Source organism: Quercus suber, unplaced genomic scaffold (genome assembly GCF_002906115.3).
Source record: "Quercus suber isolate HL8 unplaced genomic scaffold, Cork oak 2.0 scaffold_796, whole genome shotgun sequence".
Classification (NCBI taxonomy): domain Eukaryota; kingdom Viridiplantae; phylum Streptophyta; class Magnoliopsida; order Fagales; family Fagaceae; genus Quercus; species Quercus suber.
This window is the reverse complement of record NW_027070231.1, coordinates 67,123-87,443: the sequence shown is the minus strand read 5'-3', so window position 1 is coordinate 87,443 and position 20,321 is coordinate 67,123. Positions and strand designations below refer to the sequence as shown.

The following is a 20,321-nucleotide window of genomic DNA, read 5'->3' as shown; positions in this document are numbered from 1 at the left end:
AAGCTGAAGTGGCAGATGGCACACTAAAATAATAATTAAAAATATCTATTTTGGCATTAAGAAAGGCCACATCAGCATCTAAATTAAAAATAATAATTTTAACTAAATAAAAAAAATTACAAACAGAATTAAAAACAAAAAATCATACGTATGGAGATCTCAGATCCTTGAACAAGAACAATAAGATTAGAAACCCATAAACTCATAAACCCCATAAACTCGTAAATTTCACATTCAAATGATCAAATTCCTATTCCAAATTCATCTTGATGATGAACACACAAGAACAACAAACCCAAAATATTCAATCCCAAGAACAAAAGAATAGAAACCCAAAATATTCCAAAATTTGTGCACAAATTCTTCCACAAAAATCAATTGTACACAAACACCAACCCAGATCTGAATGGTTTTTTTTTTTTTTCCTTTCCTTTTTTATGTTCTTATCAGGAGCAGATCTAGATTTGGAACAGATCCAATGGCATTGTTTCTGGGTTTGGAGCAGATCTGGGTTTGGGTTAAAAAACTCCTAATACTTTTCTTTGCCACTTCTTTCATTTAATTTAAGCCAAAACTAAAAATGGCTGTTGTTGCTGCTTCCATTTCTTCAACGAGCTTATTCTCTCCCTACGCTCTCGCTCGCCCCAAAACTCACAACCCTTAGCCCCACAAGCTCTCCAATTCCAATTCCAAGAGAAAGCAACCGCTATGAAACCCTTCAGCTCCACCCCCACGCAACGATGACAGAGAGACGTAGCTCCACCCCACACTCCGTCGAAGGTCTGACGTCCACCCACACTCCGACGCAGCTCCAACCCACACTCTGACGCTAGTCCGGTGAGTTTTCTCCCTTTTCTTCTCTTTTCTCACCTTCGCCCACTTCGAGCTTTGCATGTACGCGTCCACGAAGGCAAAAATATCCCTCACGCCAGCGAAGCCATACCCACCTTCCAACATCTTCGATCTGTCGCTAGCGAAGCTAATCTATGGGTTTAGGTCTTGATTTGTGGAGGAGCATGACTGATTTGGGTTTAGGTTTTGAGGAGCGTGACGTGTAGGTTGCGATTTGGGTTTTGGTGGTGGCCGATTTGAGATTTTGGGTTGTTAGGTGGACATCAACATGGGGTCGTGGTGCTGTGGGTGGACCTGGGTTCGTGGGGTTGTGGGTCTTGGGATTGAGATCTGTGGAGTGGTTGATTTAAGTTTAATTTTTTTTGAGTTTGAGAAGTCTTGGGATTGAGTTTAATTTTTTTGGGTCTTGGGATTGAGTTTAATTTTTTTTTTTTTAATTTATTTTTTGTTTTAGTTTAAATTGTCTAACATGGCTTTTTATAAAAAAATTAAAATGCTGACGTGGCATATAAAAATGCCAAATAATATTTTTTTAATAATTTAATCGCCACGTCAGCTAATAGGATGTTTCGTTTGCCACTTTATTTTTTTATGTTAGTTGGCTGGCGATAAGAATTTAAATGTCATGTGTTAATTAGTTTAGAGATTAAAAATGGTAAAAAAAAAATGTAGAGACCAAAATAAAAATGACCAAAATGTAAGGAATAAAACTACATTTACGCCTAACGGTAATTATGCTATGGAAATCTAATCCTTAAACCCTCCCGAACTCCAAAGCCCTATCCTCATTCAGTGAGTGACGTTGTGAGTCTCAGTTACCCACGATGTCTCTCCTCCTTCTCAGAACTCTCCCTCTCCTTCGCTCCTTCATTCTCAAACCTTTCCCCAAAACCACACGAACCCTTTTCTCTGTTTCCTCTGCTTCCACCACTGGAAGCAGTGAAACCCACAATATTCCCAACCCCAAACCCCCACAACCTCTCAACAAAAACAGCAACTCTAACTCTAACTCTAACTCTAACTCTCTCCAATGGGTGACCCGTACAAGCTTCTGTGGCCATTTATCCACAGAAGATCTCGGTAAACGTGTTCGCCTCTGCGGCTGGGTCGCCCTCCACCGCCTCCACGGTTCCCTCACTTTTCTCAATCTCAGAGACCATACTGGTCTCGTTCAGGTACCACTCATTTTCTATCATTATTGGGTTTTTTCTTTTCTTTTTGGAATTTTATAACTGGGTTTTGAATTTCAGGTCACGACGTTGCCGGATGAGTTTCCTGAGGCTCATTCAACCATCAATGACTTGAGGCTCGAGTATGTTATTGCAGTAGAAGGCGTTGTTCGGTCTCGGCCGAGTGATTCTGTCAACAAGAAAATGAAAACTGGCTTTATAGAGGTAACATTTTATCATGTAGAAGAAAAAAATGTTGCTTGTTTCACATGTTTATAATGGAGACTAAAACGATCACTTTAAGTTTGTTAGGGACTAAAATAGATCATTTCCAAGTGACTAAAAGTGATCAATTTAGACTTTAGGGAGGTACTAATAGTGTATTATGGCCTAATTGATTGACATTCTAGAAGTAGTGTATCTTGTAATTAGTTCTATTTGTATTTCATGCTTATATTGTTTGAATGGTGTTTCTTAAAATCTTCTAGCCTGTTTTGCATTTGGTTACATCTAATGGTGTATCATTATGCATCAAAATCAACTGGTTGTCATTTCTTCCTAGTTTGGCTTATGTGCTGTCTCTTCGGGTGGTTTGATTTAATATTTTCTGTGCATCCCAGGTTGCTGCAGAGCATGTTCAAGTATTGAATGCTGTGAAATCAAAGTTGCCATTCTTAGTTACCACAGCTGATGATGCTAAAGATTCTGTTAAGGAGGAAATCCGTTTGAGGTAGCTGGCTTGAAAATAATCTAATCTTAGTTCTTGACTCGTGTATGTTAGTTAAGCACAACCTTTCAGTTTATAATTCATATGCACTGATGTGGTGGGATTGCAAGAATAAAAAACATATGAATAACAGAACAACCTTAGGCTTAACCAACACAAGCTGCCTGAACCCTTGGTTTCTCTACCTAGAGTTTGTGTGGCATCACTTTTAAGCTTTTGAAAGTTCTAAGTCAAAATTTCATTCACAATTTCAACATTTTTTCAGTGTTTAGGTGTTTTAGGATTACATCAATAAGGAAAAATAATAATAAGCCATAATTATGACATAAATAAATCCCATAGAATCCTTAATCAAAGTACAATAAAATCTTTGTTTTTTTAATTAGTAATTCCTTCAATGTTTTCTGACTTGCATTTGTCATTTTGTTAATGATTCTATTATCTACTCTCTTTTTTTGATAAGTAATAAGTAATTATATTATCAATTCTTACGCTGTCTCATTTATTGGGCCCTCTCAAGTTATTTACCTATTCCTTAGTGATCTACTAAATTCATGGAGTTGCCAATAAATGACTCTAATAAAGTTCCTGGTCAACTCCTTTATTCATTGAGGAAATCATTGTTAGAGTTCCGTGCTGAGAAGAAGCTAGTAGATGTGCTAATGTTGTTATTTGGACTGAGGTAGAGTTGCTAGTTGAAATTTATGTAAATTTCTGGTAAAGGACTTCTTTTCATGTTGACAGATATCGATGTCTTGATCTACGGCGGCAGCAAATGAATTCCAACATAATGCTGCGCCATAAGGTGGTTAAATTTATTCGAAGATATCTAGAGGACGTGCATCAATTTGTGGAGGTACCATCCTGTGAATAATTGTCTATTGTCGACTTTGAAGAGCACTCTATTTTTACTGCTTTTATTCTATGCTTATCCCAAAATTTAATAGACAGTTACCGAATGTTTGGATCGCTGACATTTTTTCATGGTTATAAGGTAGATTGAGACTCCAATACTCTCTAGATCTACTCCAGAAGGTGCACGGGATTATTTGGTTCCCTCACGAGTTCAGGTATGTACATTTTTTTCTAGCTGCCACTATTTTCTGGATATACTTTCTTGCCAGATATACTCAAGCATCAAATACCAAATAGTATTTGCTAAGATCTTTGTATGATAGGACGAGTCCTTGGGGCAGCATCTCTTCTTTGTCCTCTTTTTTATTATTATTTTTAAATTTAATTATTTTATATATTATAATTTAGATTTTAATCCTTTAATAGTAGTTACTAGTTAGACACACATCTCATGTATTTATTCTACCTTCTTTATTGAATAACATTGTTTGTATTTATATATAAAAAGCATCACATACCTTGTACTTGGGATGTACTTATATAAAGCATAAAAGTGTCGTGTGGTCATCCCATTTGCATTGAAAACATATCTAAATTTAATTTAAAATCAATTATTACTCTTTTGGAGTCGAACTCTAAGCGCACTTTACTTGTTGAACCAATTCAAAGCCCAAAGTCGTAGAGCCATGAAGTCCAAGTGACATACTAGAATTCTTGTGCAAGAGTCATAACTCTTTGGATCACAATCATTGCTCTAGCCCAGCATGTCAACCAAATTGATCAAGTAGATTCCAAGGCCTAATGAACACCATAACCCTTATTTCTCTCTCTCCCTTGCGTATTAAATCGATCACTCACCCAGTCAAACATGAAAATTCCCCTTACCCAGATTGCTGTCTCCAGTAGACCCTAGAAACCTCCATTCTTTATCATCCTCCACGGCAGCATAGTCTAATGATGAAATGGTGGTGGTGGTGGTGGTGGTGGTTGTGGTGGTGGAGTTAGGTTTAGGAGAACATGATGTGATGGCTAGAGAGAGAGAGAGAGAGAGAGAGAGAGAGAGAGAGAGAGCAAATTGTTGGTCGATCGTTGAGACTTGAGTGTTGATTTGTCGATATGGCCTAAAAATTGATGAAGGTAACCAAAATTGATATTTTTCCCTTTCAACTTTAGTGGTCACTGTGTCTGGACAATGTCACAACCATGTCTTTGGCATGTCCAAAATAGAAAATCATTATTGACATGTTATGGATGTGTATTGAGGCATCCCCGGATTAGGGATTTGGCTTTGTTTGTGCTTCTTATATAAGATGCCACTTTAAGTGCCTATAACTTCTATTAATAATCTCACCTCTGAGATGGTTGCGCCTCACAAATGTATTGCATGTTGAAAGCACCGCATGATATCTGTGTGGTCTTAGTCTCGAGGATGACAATGATCTAAGTCTCTCAATTAATGAGTTGTAGAACCATATAGAATGATTGTAGATATATTGGCTATCAATTCAGTGAAAGAGATGAATGTTCATTTATCTAACTAGTGATATCTATCTTTCATATATTGGGGGTGCTTTTCAATGATAATTGAATGAGCAAATTTTGTTTTGTTGAGATTAAATTTTCATCGTTTATATATATTTCCTGCGATGCTTCCTTCTTTGCCTGCAGGACTATTCACTCTATTGTCTATTTTGAAGCCAGGAACATTCTATGCTTTACCTCAAAGTCCACAACTGTTTAAGCAGATGTTAATGGTCTCTGGTTACGATAGGTATTATCAAATAGCAAGGTAAATTTTTCCTGACTAGCTGGCATGAGAGTTGATTTATTTATTTATTTTTTAATATTTTAAAGTGCTTTGAGCTTTGGAGAAATTACTTTGTTTTGAATGTGATTGGAGCTTTCTGATTTCTTCTATCAAACTCATTAATTTTTGTGGTGTGCTTTCTTTATCCAAGACTTGCATGAAGAAAACAAGTGAACACCATTCTGCCTTTTAATATATGCGGGAATAGGCACTACAGTTTTTCACTTTGTTTTGGCAAGGTCTTTGGTTTATGTATATCTTTGTTAGAAATTATTCAATTAAAATTGTGATTCACATTTGAAATGAATCTCTGCAGGTGTTTTCGAGACGAAGATCTAAGAGCAGATAGACAACCTGAGTTCACACAGCTTGATATGGAAATGGCTTTCACTCCCTTAGAGGACATGTTGAAGCTTAATGAAGATTTGATCAGGAAGGTTAGTTTATATGATGCAGCACTGAAAATCTCCCTAATTGTATATGAGAAGTGCAAAAATAGAAGTTTAACAAATAAGTTAGAAGATGATGAAAACACCCTTTGCCCTGTATGAGAAGAGATCTGTTAAAGTTTTAGAACAAGATGATGGGGGAAGTAAACAAATAAGTTGGACTAACATGAAGAAAGCCTTATAATGACCCTGATGTAGTACTGGGAAGGACGGTTGACTAAGTGATGTGGTAGATAGATGATCTCAAGAGAAATGTTGGTAGAATGCTCTGACTATTGATTTGCTTTAGTCGCCGATGAGCTCGAGCTCAAATGGCACTTCCTCCTCCCATAAGAATGGGACAGAGAGTAAGGTCATGGCTTTAAAACCCATTGGATGCATGTGGAACTCACCAATGAAAAAAAAATGTAAAATATAGTATCGCTTTAGTTGATAGTAATCTTGGTAGAATCAGGTTTAACTTGGAGATCAAAAGAATAGAAAAAAGAATCGGGTTTAACTCGAATTCTTAGAGGGTTTACAAGAGAGAGTTCAGATAGACTTTCAAGCTAACTAATGATAGTGTTGTCAGATAGAGAGACTTCAATAAATTGTCTGTGAGTCTAGTATTAAATAATTTACTGTTAAGCTGTAGGTTTGATTTGTGATTAATTAATGAAAGCAGATTCTGGTATATCAACTGGGCTGGTTTTGAGGCTCCTAACTTTGCTCAGGTTCATCTTGAATGAGCTAAGCTTGTGAATGAATCAATACAGGCTCATTGACACCCTCAAGAACACTGTTGAGAGTAGTCCTTGGAAAACATTTTTGTTTTAACTATCTGGCCAGCTGATCATATGGTTATCAGAAATTAATTCATCAAGTTGTTCATTTTATGGTGTATTGAATGTTTACTATAAATTTGCAGTATTGATTTATTGTCTCTTTAGCATCTTCCCATTATAAGGTTTACTTAGAAAATTATATATATTGCAGGTTTTTCTAGATATTAAAGGTGTCCAGCTGCCAAATCCTTTCCCAAGGCTTACATATGCTGAAGCAATGAGTCGATATGGTTCTGACAGGCCAGATATTAGATTTGATCTTGAGTTGAAAGATGTAATGTTCTCTTTCTTAACTTGTTCATATAGCACAACAGCAATTCTGATCTCACATTACAATTTTTGTGACTCTTAATCAATTTACAACTTGTAAGATGGATAGGCACATTATATGTCTGCTGGTAATATATAATATTTTGTACTGTCAAATACTTATCCTGTGCAAACACTCAAGCCTGTAGAAAGTATGTAAGATGGATAATTTAGTTTTAATCTCACCTTCCCCTTCCCCCTCCCCTTTGGGCCAAAATTTTTACATAGATAAGTATGGTAAAAATTTGGGGAGAGAGAGGAATAGTAGGACTTTTGATGGTCTTGTGCATCACTGGCATGCAACTATGTTTTCTTCTTTGAGATCCTTGTATGATTGGATGGCTGTTTAGAAAGAGTACATTCTGCGCCTTTTTTTTTTCCTTTTTTTTTTTTAAATTTTTATTTATTTATTTATTTCCTGAATTGAAATTGTGACTCTTTAAAAATGGTTCTCATACGCTCCTTGGATATTTAAATTTTACTTCCCTATTTAATAATTACTTAACTTAGTAAAAAAATCTAATATCATACTGAATTTTAATAGGGGGAGGAGGGGAAAGTGTATTTGGTTGGGGAGGGGTGGGGGGAGTGAAAATGGTGAGGCCTAGGAGTTTTCTTCCTGGGCCCACCATTTGGGGTGAAATGGTTTTCTCCCATATTTGGGGAGAAAAGTGGGGGAGGGAGAAAATTGATGGGAAATTCCAAATCTGCCCTCCCCATATTCAACTTGCAGCCTCTCTTATTTATTTATTTTTTATATTCTATTTTTTTTTTCTTTGTACTAGGGTCATAGGAGTACAATTATACAATTTACTTTTTTTTTTTTCTTCTCAACTAAACAAAAGTTTTTTTTTTTTTTTTTTTTTTNAGCCTCTTTTATTTATTTATTTTTTATATTCTATTAATTTTTTTTTTCTTTGTACTAGGGGCATAGGAGTACAATTATACAATTTACATTTTTTTTTCTTCTCAAAAGGATTTTTTTTTTTTGAAGAATCTACAAAAGAGTTTTTTATCCCTCCACTTTTCCACCCAGCCAAACACCTCGAGAGAAAACTAAAATCTCTTTTATCCTCCAACCAAACAGGCCCTTATTGAGGGCCAAACTTGCGTTGGTTACTCTACACATTATCTCGCAGTCATTGACTTATTACTGTACAGTGTTATGGAAGTTCTCTGGTCATCCTTTGTTTTTTTGATAAGTTCTCTGGTCATCATACACCCTTCTCTCATTTTCTTTTGTACTTGTTAGTGTATAACTGTATCCGGTAACCTTTTCTCTTTCTTGTCATTGGTGGATAATGTTAAGAATCTTTCTGGTCATGTATGTGGTTATCGTTTCTTCAATGGGTCATTCAGAGAGAATCATAAGGGAGACTAGGATTTCAAATTTTATTTCAAAAAATGTTATTATTAATTTTCAATTTAAATACCTAAGACAAGTGATTTGGTGGATTAATTCTCTCTCTTTTGTCTCTTGTAACTCACAAGTCATGATCATCATGCAGAAACTCATATCAGGCAATTTTTACTATAATTTGCTACTCAAATTCCTTGATTTTAAATCCTCACATCCAAAACATAAAAGTAATTTGCATATGTTCATAAATTGCTGGATATTGCGAAATTGATAGTTGCTGCTTCTAACTCTCTAGTAGTTAGCTTGAGTGAACACTTAAGACTGTAGAATGTTCCTTCAGGAAGTTTCATGTGGAGACTGATTAATTATATTAGTTATATGAGAATTGATTTGTATGCTTGACCTAGTTCCATTCTGTATGGGTTTTATTGAAAATGTTCGTTGATTAGAGCTGCAGGTATCTGATATTTTCTCAGATTCCCCCTTCAGGGTTTTTGCAGATGCCTTGAAGAGTGGGGGAATTATTAAGATGCTATGTGTGCCCTCAGGTGCCAAAGTTATTCAAATACAGCTCTTAAGAAAGGTGATATTTACAATGAAGCAAACAAATCTGGAGCAAAGGGTTTGCCTTCTTGAAGGTCTTGGATGATGGTAATGAGTTTGTTTCTTCTTTTTTGTTTTTATTATTATTTGTTTGTGTTGGTTTGGGGGGGGGGGGGGGATAGAGGATACGGTATTTATTTTCATGGTGAACAGTTATTTTGGTTCCACCCTTGAACAGTTTCAATGTTTCCATTTAGGGGCTTGAGGAATTCCTGCTCTAGTATCAAGTTTGGATCCTACACAATAAGAGATCACTGCTGAGACGAGGCTCTGCTGGACCGGGTGATCTTTTGTTGTTTGCAGTAGGTCAACATGCGCAGTAAATAAAACTCTTGATGTCTGAGGGTTTGTAGCCCATGAATTAGGCTTGGTTGACCATGTAAGTTTCTAATCTGCTCATCAGTTTGAAAAGATAAATAGCCTTAGTTTCTCTGTTCTCTAAGATGTTTCTTCTATTTTTGTCTGATATGTAGTCCAGGCATTCATTCTGTGGGTGACTGATTTTCCGATGTTTGAGTGGAACGAACAGAACAGAGGCTTGAGGTCTGTTTCATGTTTTTAATACATCCTTGCAATTCCAGTGAAGTGTTCCATTGTGAAAATCATTGCTGTTGATTGTTTCATGTTCTTATATCATCACTATGAATATTTTCTTTGTTTCTTTTTCTTTTTCCATTTGATAGGATTTGGCTAGATTGTAGGCCAAGAGCCTTGTAGCTCAATTGGTTAGCACCTCTTGGTGTTTCCAAACCTCCTTGTGTTTCAATTTAGACATCAGGGTTCAAATCCCTCCCTTACTATGGAATTATCAAGAAAGGATTTGGCTAGATTGTTCCTTTTTTTTTTGGTACTCAATTATTCTTGACATTGTAGATTCTTACCATTACTTTGATGTTAGGCATTGTTGCATCTTATTTCTGTCTATACATCTTGTGATTTGGTGCATATAGGTTTGTTCCTTATTATATTTTATTGCATCTATCCCTAGTGAGGTAGGATTTTTCAGTCTGCTGTTTTATTAAGTACCTAAGCTACCTTGGGAGTTTTGAGGTGGGCTTGGGATTATGCTTAATGGGCCTTAACCCTCCTCTCTTTCAATTTAGCCAAAAGAAAAAGCTGCTTTTAATACTAGATTATGTATATTGGGTTAAGTCATTTTATATTGACTTCTGATTTTTGTGTTGCTTTTCAAGATAGGATTTCTGTGCTATTAGTTGTTGATACAAGTTGCAAGACATCTTTCATAGCCTATATCTGTACATGTGTGGATGAAATTATTGTTTTACAGGCCTTACATCACCCCTTCACTGCCCCAAATCCTGAAGACATGAATGATCTTGCCTCTGCTCGTGCACTAGCTTATGACATGGTTTACAATGGAGTGGAGGTGATTTATTATCCTTTTTAATTTTTTTTCATTTTCTGGCATCTGCAAGCCAGAAGCTCCTATGATTATTTTCTCCCTGATGTTAACCAATATGTTGTTACCCTGTTTCCTATGGTCCTGTCAGATTGGTGGGGGAAGTTTGAGAATATTTAAACGTGACGTACAGCAAAAGGTTTTGGAAATTGTTGGCATCTCCCAGGAGCAGGTGAGTAGACCCATAATCTTTTGTGCAGTGTAATTGGCTCTGCACACATTTTATTATGGCTATTGTTTGGGGTGATTTTTGTTTCCTGTAGTTTTAATACTCTGTATCTCTATATTACTTAATAAAAAAAGTCTGTATGTCTCTACATGAGTAATTATACTGCATAGTGATTATGAGAATGAGATTAGTAGATAAAGCTCATAAGTTTAAGCCCTAAGCTCATCACAAAAGTGCACTTCCTGTATGAAAAAGATCAAATGATGTTGCTTACATAGTTGTCTTTGCATACAGAGTTTTATTTGTATGGTCCACTATTTTTCTTGGTACTGGTGAAAGATTGAATTAAATGTTTCTAAAATAGCCTAGCCATTAAAATATATTAGAATAAGCTAAAATTGAATTGGTCATATTGCAATTAGAGAGTCATATGTTTGATTAATAAGGTGAAACTATGTGACACGATTAATTTATGTTTGATCTAAACCTCATATTGTGGTTGTAATAATAAAACAGGTTATCATTGCATTTGGGTTTCTAATTCGTTTATTAAGCACATATAAGAACTTTAATCCAATTAAACAGAATTCTATATCTAATACCCTCTCCACTTTGGACTTTAACATAAACCTGTGGCTTTGTTGGAAGTACACTATTGTAGGTAGGGGTTATGGGTCTCAGGGTTTTGTAATTTTTGTGTAGTTACAGTAGATTACTTCCCATTCCTCATTGGATATGTGTAGAAATATTACATATGCATATATGCTTGTATGTTTGTTTGTCTTTGTGTATGTAGCACTGGTTCATATCTTGTTTGAACTATTTATTTGATTTAGTAATCTTGTTGATTAGAGATTTGAGTAAGCACAAGCAGAAGTGGAAACTGGGAATTCCACTGGCGCAATGCCTTACTGCTGATATTTATCCAAAAAAAAAAAAAAACCATCCTGTATATGAGCATTTTTTAAATGCTCTAATTAACTTTTAGTTTTTGTATAGGTTATGTCTAACACATTAAAAAATACCTCATTTGGTTGTTGATTTGGATATAAAGCAGGAAGAGAAGAGAGACAATAATGGACATGAAAATGACAGCTACTTATAAAATTTAATAAATAAACTCTTGCCTAATTTTTTCTCGAATAGTAAAAGGGAATGCATATTAAATTTGTTACAAGGAAAAGTGATGTTTGATCCTGAATTTATAATATTGTGGATAGTTTAAAGTCTAAGGAATTTATGAAATTGGTAAGAGCCAGAGAAGCCAAGAGTGGATATCTAGAAGAATGCTAGTGTAGTCGATTTATGAGGTAGATTTGAACACCTTTGCTTTCCTTCAATAATGTGATAATATGTCAATTTCTCTACAGGCTGAAGCGAAGTTTGGTTATCTTCTGGAGGCATTAGACATGGGTGCTCCACCGCATGGTATGAAACTCTGCACTAGCTACAAGTAACAATTCATTGCCTGCTTGCGTATGCATACCTATATACATATATATGCATCAATAGTTTTGTCTAGATAGCAAATTATGATCATTCCGCTCTTAAAATATTAATTCACATGAAGTTCTTATTTTCCCTTGCAGGAGGAATCGCTTACGGGTTGGATAGATTGGTTATGTTGTTGGCAGGTGCTAATTCCTGGGGGGGGGGGGTGGTTGTGGCAGGGGGGGATAGATGGATAGGTATTTATATTTCATGGTGAACAGTTATTTTGGTTCCATCCTTGACAGTTTCAATGTTTCCATTTAGGGGGTCTTGAGGGAATTCCTGCTCTAGTATCAAGTTTGGATCCTACAAATAAAGATCAACTGCTGAGACGAGGCTCTGCTGGACTGGGTGATCTTTTGTTGTTTGCAGTGGGTCAACATGCGTCAGTAAATAAAACTCTTGATGTCTGAGGGTGTTTGTAGCCCATGAATTAGGCTTGGTTGACCATGTAAGTTTCTAATCTGCTCTTCAGTTTGAAAAGATAAATAGCCTTAGTTTCTCTTGTTCTCTAAGATGTTTCTTCTATTTTTGTCTGATATGTAGTCCAAGCATTCAATTCTGTGGGTGACTGATTTTCCAATGTTTGAGTGGAACGAATCAGAACAGAGGTTTGAGGTCTGTTTCATGTTTGTAATACATCCTTGCAATTCCAGTGAAGTGTGATAAATTTCCGTTGTGAAAAATCATTGCCGTTGATTGTTTCATGTTCTTATATCATCACTATGAATATTTTCTTTGTTTCTTTTTCTTTATCCGTTTGGTAGTATTTGGCTAGATTGTAGGCCAAGAGCCTTGTAGCTCAATTGGTTAGCGCCTCTTGGTGTTTCCAAACCTCCTTGTGTTTCCAATTTAGACATCAGGATTCAAATCCCTTCCCTTTCTAAACCTCCTTGTTTGTTTGTCTTTGTGTATGTAGCACTGGTTCATATCTTGTTTGAACTATTTATTTGATTTAGTAATCTTGTTGATTAGAGATTTGAGTAAGCACAAGCAGAAGTGGAAACTGGGAATTCCATTGGTGCAATGCCTTACTGCTGATATTTATCCAAAAAAAAAGAACCATCCTGTATATGAGCATTTTGTTAATGCTCTAATTAACTTTTAGTTTTTGTATAGGTTATGTCTAACACATTAAAAAATACCTCATTTGGTTGTTGATTTGGATATAAGGCAGGAAGAGAAGAGAGACAATAATGGACATGAAAATGACAGCTACTTATAAAATTTAATAAATAAACTCTAGCCTAATTTTTTCTTGAACAGGAAAAGGGAATGCATATTAAATTTTGTATGAGGAAAAGTGATGTTTGATCCTGAATTTATAATATTGTGGATAGTTTAAAGTCTAAGGAATTTATGAAATTGGTAAGAGCCAGAGAAGCCAAGAGTGGATATCTAGAAGAATGCTAGTGTAGTTGATTTATGAGGTAGATTTGAACACCTTTGCTTTCCTCCAATAATGTGAAAATATGTCAATTTCTCTACAGGCTGAAGCAAAGTTTGGTTATCTTCTGGAGGCATTAGACATGGGTGCTCCACCACATGGTATGAAACTCTGCACCAGCTTCAAGTAACAATTCATTGCCTGCTTGCGTATGCATACCTATATACATACATATATATGCATCAATAGTTTTGTCTAGATAGCAAATTATGATCATCTGCTCTTGAAATATTAATTCACGTGAAGTTCTTATTTTCCCTTGCAGGAGGAATCGCTAATGGGTTGGATAGATTGGTTATGTTGTTGGCAGGTGCTAATTCCATCAGTGATGTTATAGCTTTCCCAAAGACAACAACTGCACAGTGTGCCCTCACTCGTGCATCATCAGAGGTCGATACTCAGCAGTTGAAAGATCTATCATTTCAAACTCAGTAGTGTCTTCTTGTTCAATTGTTCATCTACACTAATCATTTATTTGAATTTGCTCATTGATATTCCCTCATATGTATTGCTCTGGGATCTTTTGCTAGTTCTTTTGGCACCCAGTTTAGTATGTGAGGGAACGGTTACCATATATTTAAGGACAGAATATATCAATATTGTGGTTAGGCAGGGTTAAAACAAGCATCAAAGGTTATTATTCTGCTTTCGTACTGTCTTTTTGCTATAGCATTCGATTTGCTTGCAGACTCTGTATAATAGCCATGGAAATACAACAATAAGAAGATATCGTTCACTTGACATGCCACTGAACATCATCTAGAGGTGTCTGTGTTCTTGTGTGTGAATCTGTGACACGGAAATCGGCATTTCCTTGCTTATATGGCCTCGGTGTGCTACGCAAACAATGCTTGAACGATCTGATGGTATTAACCATGAGGTCATGAAGTTCATACCATGAGATCAAATCCAATTGTTTGATTTGAAAAAGGAAAAGATAAAGGAGACATAATTTAACTAATTGAGTGGTACATAGCGATATTTTTTGTTGTTACTATTTGTTACTTTGCTAGAACTTTGATTGACATTGGGTTGTTACATCCCTTGCTAGCCAACAGTTATATTTGTTATTATTAGGGTAATTTAGTCATTGACTTTTGATATTGTGTCAAAATAGTTCTTACTATTAAATGATGTATTGAAAATGTTGATGTGACTAATAGTTAAAATAAAAAATAATTTTTTATGCCAACCCAAATGCATATGTACAGCTGACATGGAATAAATTAACATAAAAACTAGTTTAATTAAGACCTCACGTGCAAGGGGGAAAATCGGAAATTGGGATCAAAATCCCTAAAACTAGGTGAGCTCCATCATCATCCATTGTCATTTGAACCTTGTGCATTGGTGTATGTTCATGTATACTTTGAAGCTATGGAGAAAGACACAAAAGTGAGGAAATGCAAACGGTCAAAACTAATATAATTAAGAATATGAATCTACTCTATGAGTGAATCAACAAATATTGAATTATTTTCACTAACTTAAGTGCTCCATTATTATTGTTAACATTATTTTATAATCTTGATTGTGTATTATTAAATTAATTCTGGGTTTTGTTGGACCTTGTTTCAATTCTTGCTAAAACAAATAAATTTGAGCAAGAAGGCCACAATTCAATTCAATTCAATTACAATAAATCTTAGAGAAAGAAGCTTAAATTTAAAAATTTAGTTGACATAAAATAATTAGTGCACCACACAAATAATTAATGCATAAAAATAAATGCATTTATTTTATTAATACTCTTTTTAATTACATAACACAAATTTAGGTATTATAAGTTTTCAGAAGAGAGCTTCATATATTTAGATTATTTTATAGTAAAATTTATATCTTATATTAAAAAAACAAAAACAAGGATAATATCAAGCCCATGGTATTTGCAAACCAGATAAGTTACATTATAAACAATTACTTGTAAGCCTAGACTTTTTTATGGAAGACAAATGAACAAGGTAAGCTATTTTTACTTTTTAGTTCTTTTAACAAGAATACTATCAAGCCCATGGTATTTGCAAGCCAAACAAGTTACATTATATTATAAACAATTAGTTGGAAGCCTAACCCCTTTTATGGAAGATAAATGAGCAAGGTAAGCTGTGTTTAGTTCTTTCAACAAGGATAATATCCAAGCCAATGGATAGAGCTTATTTTCGAACATTCTTAATACCATAATTTAAAATTGATAGGAGGAAAGGAAAAAAAAAAAAAAATATATATATATATATATATANCAAAAAAAAAAAAAAAAAAAAAAAAAAAAAAAAAAAAAAAAAAAAAAACACAAGGATAATATCCAAGCCCATGGATAGAGTTTATTTTCGAACATTCTTAATACCATAATTTTAAATTGAAAGAAAGAAAGAAAAAAGAAAAAAGAAAAAAGAAAAATATATATATATATATACACACACATTAGTCACTAACCCGTGCAATGCACGTCAAAACTATTGACTCTAAAAAAAAAATCCAATAATGAGTAAATAGACATTCTGAAAAGAAAAAAAAAAATTGAAATGAATCCAAGAAGGGCTTTGGTACTCGTTCTTGTTCAAGTTCGTGAACTGTTTTTTGATAAGTGATAAGTAAGTTCGTGAAATCTAATATAGAAGGTCCTCCCATCTGCAGAATATATACAGATAAAGCTTGGATGTTACAAAGGTGGGAGCTGGTTAAGAGGGAAGTGCATAGTGCCGCAACTGCATAATGATCACACAGTGACCTAATTTGCTTGCATTTTTTATTTGTTAGTTACCTTTTTCATCCTTAAACTTGCTTTGTTCCAAGTTTGAGTGCAGCTAACAGAGAAAGTGCGCGTGCGCACAGGGGGGAGGGGTGGGTTGTTTAGGAGCTGGAGAATTTTTTGGCTAGAGTAAAGACTTACTGCTGTTAATGCAATGTGTGACATGAGTTGTTTAGGTGAAAACAGAAAGGTGTATTACAAGTTGTTCAGATATGAATTTGTGATAAATAATTTAGCAAATACAAAAACAGTGTCGTGTGTTCTTGAGCAAGTGACATATATCATGCTGAGTTGTTTTAAAATAAATAAAGTGCTTTCTTGTATTCAGACAATTGTTAAGAGGGATGGAGACTTGGATGCATCTGTTATAATTGTTTACATCATGGATGTAACTACTTTGTGCTTTGTGTTATTGAACTTCATTCAGTCATGTGTAAGGGTGCAACTAATTTAGGCTAAAGTTATGTGAAAGGGTGCAACTAATTCAGTCATGTGAAAGTCCATGTTCTATTTTCTTCCCTAAATTTTAAAATTTTCTATTTCAGTCTCTGAAAATTTAAAATGTTCCCCATTTTGTTCTTTCATCCACTTTCATTAAGATTTTGGTTGGTGTGTCTGACAGAATGCATCTTTTAGGGACCAATATAGCACTTAGCCTATATTTTACAAATGAAAAGATACAGTTTATATCACAACCTATTTTACCATCAGACCTACATATAGCCTGTTTACCACTTTCATAACTGAAAAATGAGGCATACATATTAATTTTATTACTATAAGCATGGATTAAGATAAGCATATTTATGAAATAAAAAATAAATAAATAAAGGATTAAGATGAGAGCAGCCCAACCTGATGAAAGGTCCAGACAAGATGTGGCTGAAAGTTGGTCTGAAATGTGATTGGCCCAACCTGCAAAAGAATAGTGAATGTGATTGGAACAAATCATAAGTTTTCAACAGTAAAATTCAAACAGCATTATCAATTAACTGTATTGGACTTTTCTATAAGAATGGCCAATTTTAAGCAAGCCAATTATACTTTAGTAATAACTTTGTGCATTTAAAAAGTTTGGGGCAGCCCATTAGAAGAAAGCTGTTGGATTTGTTCAAGGCAAAAAGGAACCCCTAAAACTTGTCTCTGCCCCCAAAATCATTGACAAAAATCAGTTATGCTGTCTGTGATTGTTTCTAGTACCGTGCAAAACAAAAGTCAGTTTTTTTTTCCCAATCGCATAAAGAAACACTTCTTCAAATTTAATCTCCAAAACCTAAATTTACTATAATTTGAAGTATCAACCTTCACATATAAGTACAATGAAAAATCAACCTTATTTTTAACACGTATCAATAACTGAGAACTTCAGAGCAGAGCAACATATTGTATTTTTATGACCTCTACACAATTTTAAATTCACAATTTAAGCATCCATGTAAAAAAACAAACCGGGTGAAGAAAAAATCCCAAAAAATAACTAGAGCTTTCTCTCTTGATTAAAACAGAGTACCATCACACCATTAAACATAAACTCAATCAAAATTTCTAAAATTTCTATAGATTTGTGAACAATTGCATCTCATCATAGGAACAACCAACAAAGCACTAAAATTAAATACTCAGCAAATATAAACAAACCCAGCAACATAATCTGATTTCCACAAACCAATTCAATCTCAAACAACAAATATAAAGTTTCTCAAAACAGAACCCACAAACCCACTAAAATTAAATCCTCAGCAAATATAAAGTTTTGTCCTTTTTTAGAAATTCAAAACAGAACCCACAAACCCACTGTTTCTCGGCAACCAAACGGTGAAACCCATTATATATAAACATTGTTTCTCACCTTTTTTTTTTTGGTTTTCACAGACCGCGTAGACTGATCAAAGCTCTGTGAGTGAGAGTTTTCTACTTCGGTGGACTTTATCAAACTTTAGGAGGAGAGGCCTGAGACGGTACACCTCGCTGTGGCTCGCCGAAGAGGGTGACTGAGGGTGACTGAGTGCAGATTGAGTGAGAGAAGAGGGTGACTGAGGGTGGAGAGGGTGACTGAGAAAGGCCCTGAAGTGTGAGAGTGAGAGGGAGAGGGAGAGGGTGAGTGAGAGACCGTGAGACTGGAGAGGTGAGAGAGCTCTGTGAGTGAGACTGAAGAGGTGACACTAGAGAGATGAGAGACTGTGAGAGAGGCGTTATTTTTTAAAAATGTCTCTGATTTCTCTGATTCTTCACACGTGCCAACTGAAACAGACAAGACAGGTGACCATAACTAAAAATCGAGTTTCTGAGACTCGATAACCGAGTCTTTAACCCTCGAGATCTAAGTGTCGTCCACGTCATTATCAACGCCAGGTGTAGTCCACGTGGATGCTCGGTCAGAAATCGACTTTATAAGACTCGAATTCCACGTGTACTCCACATGGCGGTAGGCCAGGTCAATTTAAGAAAACCGAGCCTGAAAGAGTCGATTTATTTAAGTAAAAATTGAGTCTGATAGACTCGAGATGTTACTAATATATATACTTCGTGATCGGGTCCAACTAACTGTATAGTTGTACAGTTATGGTTAAATACCAATTTCGTTCGGTCATCACCTCATAACCATTACACAGCCGACAACATGTCAGACAACCAAAAAAAAAAGCTGAGGAGATGAAAATAACTGTACATTTTTTTTTTCCTTTCATAATGGCCTAGTTTTGGGTCTGGTATACATGCTTTGGCTAGGAATAGGTTCACGATCACGATTAGCCATTGAATTTTTTTTTTTTTTTTTTGGGTTAAAAGGATGCTTTAATTAAAAACTAGCTTGCCTCTAAAACAGAGGGTACAAAATGATCATACAAGGTTCTAGCCGAATCAAGACTAAAGAAAGGCAACATCCGGAGGAGGTTTTAAAAAAATTGAAAAATCATGGCTTAATAGTGCACCCTGTCTAGCGAGAACATCTGCACATTTGTTAACTTCTCTATAACAATGCTAAATCCTTACTAGAGGAATAGCTCTCAAACTATCCCTACAATCAGTTACCAAGACGTCTATACCATTAGGATTATCCAGCTCCTTCATAAGCTCAACTACCAGTTTGGAGTCCAGTTCAATTTCTACCGTTGGGAGCTTGAGGGCAATACACAGTCGTATACTAAAGAGCAATAAAATTAACAACAATTTATAGACGTCTTGTTGTTATTGTTGTTGTTATTTCTCTTGTTATTTTTCTTGTTGTTGTTATTGTTATTGTTGTTGTCATTTTATTATTGTTGTTGTTGTTGTTGTTCTTGTTATTATTGTTGTTCTTGACAATCTCTCTTCTCTCTCTCTCTAAAGACTGTTGTGGACACAAAAATTGTTGTTGTTGTTGTTGTTGTTGTTATTATTATTATTATTATTCTTAATTTTTGTTGTTATTATTATTGTTATTATTATTATTATTATTATTTTTGAGAATCTATTATTATTATTATTATTAATTGTTGTTATTGTTGTTCTTATTATTGTTGTTGTTGTTGTTGTTGTTGTTGTTGTTGTTGTTGTTGTTGTTGTTGACAATCCCTCTTCTCTCTCTCCAGGGATTGTTGTGGACACAAAAATTTTGTACTCTAGTAATTATAATTTCTACGTGTGTGCTCATGCAGAGATGGTTGTAAATCTTTTTTTTGCTTTAATAAGAGCAATTAGTATGTGTCAGAAACTTTCTTCTAGTTTGAAGGAATCATTAAGTGTAGAATGCAGTAGACCATAAAACATTTATTGTCTTACCTCTACCTTTCATCGTAATTTTGTTGTCTCTGGTAGATGTTTGGTATCCCAATATTGAGATCTTTTAAAGAAATTGATATTTGGTGAGACATGTAGGCATGATAGTGGAAAATATAATTTTGAGTCTAATATTCTCATTCAAGCATCAATCCATTCTCTCAAATTTTTGGTTGATAACAGGGAACTTCTAGGCCTATACACTATCATGTCTTGTGTGATGAGATTCGTTTCAAACCTGATCAATTGCAAGATCTGATCCACTCACTATCATATGTGTTAGCTTTCAAATTCCTTTCTCCAACTGCCTATTATGTAAGTCAATTTCAATAAT

General features: G+C 34.9%; 1 protein-coding gene across 1 annotated transcript; it reads left to right on the top strand.

The window, feature by feature from the left end:
• Positions 1-1,589: 1,589 nt before the first annotated feature.
• Positions 1,590-14,131, top strand: LOC112040138 (aspartate--tRNA ligase, chloroplastic/mitochondrial). The gene is given in 20 exon segments (XM_065767346.1): positions 1,590-2,027; positions 2,103-2,246; positions 2,642-2,751; positions 3,493-3,604; positions 3,747-3,818; positions 5,301-5,392; positions 5,727-5,847; positions 6,835-6,957; positions 8,810-8,906; positions 8,909-8,980; positions 8,983-9,003; positions 9,153-9,196; positions 9,198-9,270; positions 9,273-9,334; positions 9,434-9,479; positions 9,482-9,498; positions 10,244-10,342; positions 10,467-10,547; positions 11,915-11,972; positions 13,748-14,131. Coding segments are annotated over 20 exon segments (1,965 nt in total). The 5' UTR covers positions 1,590-1,676; the 3' UTR covers positions 13,918-14,131.
• The last annotated feature ends 6,190 nt before the right edge of the window (positions 14,132-20,321 follow it).